The sequence below is a fragment of the Andrographis paniculata genome, unplaced genomic scaffold (assembly GCF_009805555.1).
Source record: "Andrographis paniculata isolate CXL003 unplaced genomic scaffold, ASM980555v1 Contig89END, whole genome shotgun sequence".
Taxonomy (NCBI): Eukaryota; Viridiplantae; Streptophyta; class Magnoliopsida; order Lamiales; family Acanthaceae; genus Andrographis; species Andrographis paniculata.
In genome coordinates this window covers 1,433,274-1,439,571 of record NW_026137627.1, presented here as the reverse complement: position 1 = coordinate 1,439,571, position 6,298 = coordinate 1,433,274, and the positions used below count along the sequence as shown (strand labels likewise).

Genomic DNA, 6,298 nt, shown 5'->3' with positions numbered 1-6,298 from the left:
CCGGTCGAAGGTAATAATTACTGATATAAAATTTAAAATATAAATACATTCTATTCTATTCTATTCTATTCGGCTAATCGAAAAAAAAATTCAAATTTAATCAATATCAAATACTCTCTCCGTCCCATAAGTAAATATTCACTTGCTTTTTGCACGTAGTTTTAAAAATATTAGTATTATATTGAGATATAATAGAAATAAAGTATAAATGACTAAAATAATATGTGTGATATAAATGTAATGGTATTTGTGTAATATATTATAAGTTGTAAGGGTATTTGTAATATCAGGTAGATAGTCCAGTTACTAAAAAGAAATGGATATTTTGTTATGAGACGGACTAAAATGAAAAAATAGATTTTTTATTATGGTACCGAGGGAATATGTATTTGCATTCAAATCAAATTTTCTCGGGTAACTGAAAATTCAATTCAACCGAAGTTCAATTCAGATATTTCGTCCACTCCTATTAAAACAAAGAAGTCGTCTACAAATCAAGAAATAAGAATCTATACATAAAATATACATACATATCTATATATATCTATATCTTCAATCACAAATCCTACATCAGTGTAAACACCAACAATCTCAACTCAAACATAGATACACAAAACAAAACATCAATAAAAAGATCAAATAATCTATATATATATATATATATATATCAAGAAGAACAACAAACCAGATGCTTGATCAAGAATGCATATTCCAAACGCCCTTCGAAGGCGGCGTCGAATGCGTGATCTTAACCGTACGCACTCTCTGCTGCTGCCGAGTCTTCTTGCTAGCGCACGAGCTACCCGCTTCTTTGATCACGTCGACTTTCACTATATGATGATCGGAAGTTCCTTTGGAAGAGAACACCGAGTAGGATCCCGGGACGAACTTGTATGGCGCGCCGGATGATGACAATATGTAATCCACGCGCGTGCCGTATTTGCACGTCCCCTGTACGCCTGCATTAACATAATATATAATATATAATTTTATATATATATATATATGGAGGTCAGTGCATATGTGTGTTCTTTCTTACTTTGTCCTTTGGCGATCATGACCACGGATTCGCACTCTCCGGCGAAGTGTTTAGCGTCGGTGTATTCTTTGCTCTTTAGATACTTCATTACCTCGGCCTTAGGCGTCGGCTTCCCCATTTCTTCGTAATACTACACAACAAAATAGAGTTTAGTTTGAGGTGCGCCAACTTAAGCAGTGACTATCCAAAGAAAATATATGTTCTTTTTAAGTTTAATTTCATTTTCTACATTCGAATCGTGGTAGTTTTTTTATAAATATATATTTTATTCGAATCGTGGTAGTTTTTTTATAAATATATATTTCTTTCGAATCTCAATTCAAAATACTATTTTTATTTTTCATTCAAAAATATGCATTTTTTAATATAATAAAAATATTTTGTATTCAAAATGCTAAAATACTTCTATTTTTATACAAATTTATTTATATTTTGTAAAGACAAAAATGTTAAATTATTTAATACACTTTTACTAACCAATAAAATAATAAATATTATTTCTTAATTCACTTTAAAAAAGAAAAGAAAAGAAAAGACATGTTTAGGATGAGAAAAAAAGAGTATTATTTCATCTCCATCATCACATTTAACCATTAAAAAAACTCAAAAGTACACATTAATTATGTTACATATATTTCCAAATTATTTTTACTTTAGTATATACTCTATCCGGTCCAATTCAAAATATCATTTTTACTATTTGTGTCTTTCATTTATAAGTATCAATTTCCTATTTTTTTAAAAAAATAATCATACACTAATACTAAAATACTCTTAACTTTTATTTAAATTACAAGCATATTATTATATATATAATTACTTTATACAAAAAGTGAAAGGACAAAAATGTCAAAATTTATTACATACTTCCACTACTAATAAAATACTGTTATTTCTTAATTTGCTGTCAAAATCTAAAAAACTCATTTTAAAATGCACAGAGGGAATGTTTTTTTTAAAAAAAATATGTTACTTGAAATATTTATTTCTTTTATGTAAAATATTACAGCAAAAGCATTCTCTTTATTAAATCACACTCAATTTATTTTCTTATTCAATATTTCTATTCTAAAAGTCACGAAAAATACTTTCATTTAAATACTTTCATTGTTTGGGGTTGGATTTTGAGTTGAGATTTGAATAGTAAAAATTTTGAATTTAAATAGTTGTATGATGTGATATAAATAAGTGCTGATGTGATGTTTTAAATGTAAAATTAATTTTGAATATAATATAAAAAATAAAAAATAAGTGTTTAATTTGATATTTTTAGAAGAAAAAATGGGATGAACAGTAAAAATTAAATCCAATCCCTTAAACAAACACACCCTATTGAACATGAGATTGGTACAGTGTGTTTGGTTTGACTTTCAAAGTCAAAGTAACACTATGCCTTAATATAAAAATATAATAATTTTTTAATAAATATTAAAAAAACATCGATATTATACTAAAATTTTAGTATAACGAAATTCATATCAAGGATATATATATAATGATATCACACTAAAAATCCATATATTGAATTATTATTATAATATTGATATATATTAATACATTGAATAGCCAAATATCAAAACAATACGCTTTTTTTTTTTCTACATACCAAAAAAAATCAAATTATATACTATTCTCTTCGTCTCGTATCTATATATCTATTAGTTTTTTGTATAGAATTTTAGAAATATTAGTATTATATTATGATAAAGTAGAAATAAAGATAAAAAGATTAAATTAACCCTGTTAGGATTGTATGATATAAATGTAATAATATTTGTGTAATCTATTGTAAATTGGAAGAGTATTTGTAATGTTAAGTAGATAGTACAATTACTAAAAAAGAAAATAAATATTTTGTACGGACCAAAATAAAAAATGGATAGATTGTTAAGGGACGAACATAGTATTATTTTATTGAAAAAATTCAATATACCAAAATTTGGATTTTTTTTTTTCCATTGATATGCACAATCATTAGGTGTTATTTTTTATTTTTTATTTTTCAATCTCCAATCAAAACTTCAAAAGTTGAAATTCAAATCAAATCGAGACCAAACAAATAGGATATTTTAAATAAAATAGATATAAAACTTTGATATTGTGAAAAAATAAAAAATTAGGAAGCCCCTGTATGATGTAACTTGTTGGAAAACAAATTTTAAAAAATTATTTCATCAAATTTCTATCATTCATAATATATATATTTTTTTTCTAGAAACATCAAATTAAATATCTTAAATTTCATTTTTCATATAGTCACTCCGTCCTAATACAATAATCTTGTTTACTATTTTTGTCCGTCCCCACACAATAGTCTTATTTCCATAAATAACTATATTACTATAAAATTACCGTTACTATTTCATTATTATTATTACACAATTACCGCTATTTTTTACACTAATACATTCACAATGGCAAAAAAATCTTTTATCTGTATTTTTCATATAATATTAATATTCCTTAAATCTCGACTATACTTCTGGGACGGACGGAATATTTAACATCAATATAAAGATAAATTTTATATTTAAAACATACTATCAACATTTTTACTTTTCAAAATTCAAAATCCAAATAAACACTAATTTTTATTTTTGAAAAATACAGTATTAAATAGTACTTTGTTTTTTTCTAAAAATTTTCCAAATGTGAATAAATGTAAGCATCCATATAATCCAACAGCAGATTAGAGAGAAGAGAGAGTGAGAGTGAGGTGCAGTGGTACCTACCTTGACAATGTCTGTCCATCTTTCCTGCGAGTAATCGGATTCGTCTAAGGAATTTAAGCCTCCCATGAGGATGTGAGGAACCCCCGTCGACGCCATTATGGCGTCCATCTGCTTCATCCTCCACCTCTCCTCTAAATGATCCAGCAGCGTGCAGAAGACGTTCATTTCCCCAACTCCAGGTACGTTAATGGTGGCCTTCACCACGTTCCTGCACAATTCTCAATTCATTCACAGTCTCCAACACCATTATATGATGGTTTCCAATTTTGATTACCTGAAATCCGAATCATCCACGATCTTCTGCGCCTTCCACCGCTTGATCGGCCATTTCGAGAGTATCGCGTTGCCGTACTCCGGCGCCCAGCTCTCCGCGAACACGTAGTTCATCCCCAAAGCTCCGGCCAGGTCCGACAATGGCTTCATGTTCTTCTCCTCCTCTGCCTTCACGTCCTGCAGAGCCAAAACGTCGGCGTTTAATTCACGCAGCACTTCCACTATTGTTCTACTGCTCCTCGAAACGACGCCGTTTGTTAAGCTATTTCCCCTAATTGGAGCCTTCCCCTTCGTAACCCTAGATATTGTTCCTGTTCCTGATCCTGATCCTTCGTCGGCGGCGAAGCTCAATTGGCCGCTCCGCTTCAACGAGATCTCGTTGTCAGGTAAGTTTATCGACACTCTCAATCTCGATTTCGCGAATTTCTGCCGCCGTGAGAGATTCTCCTCCTCCGCGGCGGCAGGATGGAGCGGAGACTGCTTCAGTATGCTCTTCGGCCGGTCGTCTATGGACGACGGATTTCGGTCGAATTCGCGGTTACTTTCCGGCGGCGACGCAGATTTCGCCGACGTCGGAACCGCCGGCGCCATGGAGAACAGCGCGGCGTTGAATGTCGCTACCCTAACGCGTCTAGGCGCGGCCAAATCGGTGCAGCTTGGATGAATCACGGCGGAGGAAATACTGCTGGCTGAATCCTTCTGGTCGGAGTGCGTTCTCGAGTTCGATCGTCCGAATTTTCTGACGACGATCTTCGGGCGGCTCCGGCGTCGGCGCGGCCACCGGAAGAGGCGCTTCAGCTGCTTGTTCAGTATCCTGAGCATTTCCTGGCGCGACAAAAACAGCTCTCAGAAGCTTCCGTATATCTTCAGAGCGCCATGTCGCAATGATTTCTGCTGAAAAACTGAAAAAGAGAATTAATCAGAGGGAAAAATCGGAGCAGAGGCGGAAAAGAATGAAGACAAGTCGGAGACAGTGAGGAAGAAAGCAATGATATGTGTAGCAGGTGACTTATTGGGCAGGTAAATGAGATGGGGTTGTGCGTGTAGCATAGAAGCACCCGGGACTTGAGATCCTGGACCAATATGCGAGGGTTTGACCTGGATCCCGGATCCTGGGAGCTTTCGACGTCTACGACACTTTCATCCTCAATATCAGAGCTGTTTTAAAATTATAAAAAAATTAAGGATCCTTGCTGTCCAATCGAAATTGACGCTCTCACCTAAGTTATCTATTTTTTTAAATTTTTAATTTCATATAATTTATCATTTTAATTATATTTTAAAATTTATAATTTATAATTTTTTTAAATTTTAATTAAATTATTTAATCGTCTTAATTTTAATATATAATTATTTTTATTAATGCAATATCTAAAACTCTATGTCTAAGTTAAATATAATAAATTAAGTGAGAGTCTAAGCTAAATTAAACAAATTAAGTGTTTATGAGGAGATATATCATGTAATTTTTTAAAAATTATTTAAATTTTTATTCATATTTTTCAATAAAACAAATAATTTATCCGTTCCAAATATTTTGGATTTTTATAATCAAATCATTTAATAAATTAATCACAATATTTTTATTTTTATTTTTTTTACATATTTCATTTAATATTAAAATAGCATGCTTTAATTTCTGTACCCAAAGAAGCCTATATAATTTTGTGAGATGATACAAGCAGGATGGGTTTGTTTGGGGATTCTTCCGAACTTTTACAATTCATTAATTTTTTTTTTCTCCTTAAAAATATTAAATCAAACAATTATTATTTATTTATTATATTATACTAAAAAATAATTTTTTATTCAAAATATTACATAACTTTTATTTATATGACATTGTACAACTATTTCAATTCAAAATTTTAACTATTTAAATCTCAACTCAAAATTCAATTCCCCGAACAAATGTACCGGTAATATATGGTTGATATATACTAGTATTAATTGTGATGTTAATAGTGTATTGATTAAATATAATCAATATAATAAAAAATGCAAATATATATACTCCCTCGGGTAAATAGTTTTTTTAGTCCCGTAACTGGACCCCCTTATCATTTTAGTCTCGTAAGTGGAGTATGTCGCAAACTAGTCTCATAAGTGAAAAATTTTCGTTGTTTTAGTACTCCGGCGCCGGAGACGTCCGCGTGGCTCGCCGGAAGCCACGTGTCCCACCAAGTCAACGACACTTGACGAACATGTGGATTTTATTTTATTATTTTATTTTTAAATTTTTTTTCAGTTGGAC

The 6,298-nt window shown here is 31.1% G+C and overlaps 1 protein-coding gene across 1 annotated transcript; it reads right to left on the bottom strand.

The window, feature by feature from the left end:
* Positions 1-437: 437 nt before the first annotated feature.
* On the bottom strand, positions 438-5,024 carry LOC127242791 (uncharacterized). Its single transcript, XM_051262476.1, has 4 exons — positions 4,046-5,024; positions 3,772-3,979; positions 1,040-1,169; positions 438-959 (listed from the first exon to the last, which is right to left on the bottom strand). Exons 1-4 carry the CDS (start codon positions 4,864-4,866, stop codon positions 697-699), a joined length of 1,422 nt encoding a protein of 473 aa, XP_051118433.1. The 5' UTR covers positions 4,867-5,024; the 3' UTR covers positions 438-696.
* Between the last annotated feature and the right edge of the window lie 1,274 nt (positions 5,025-6,298).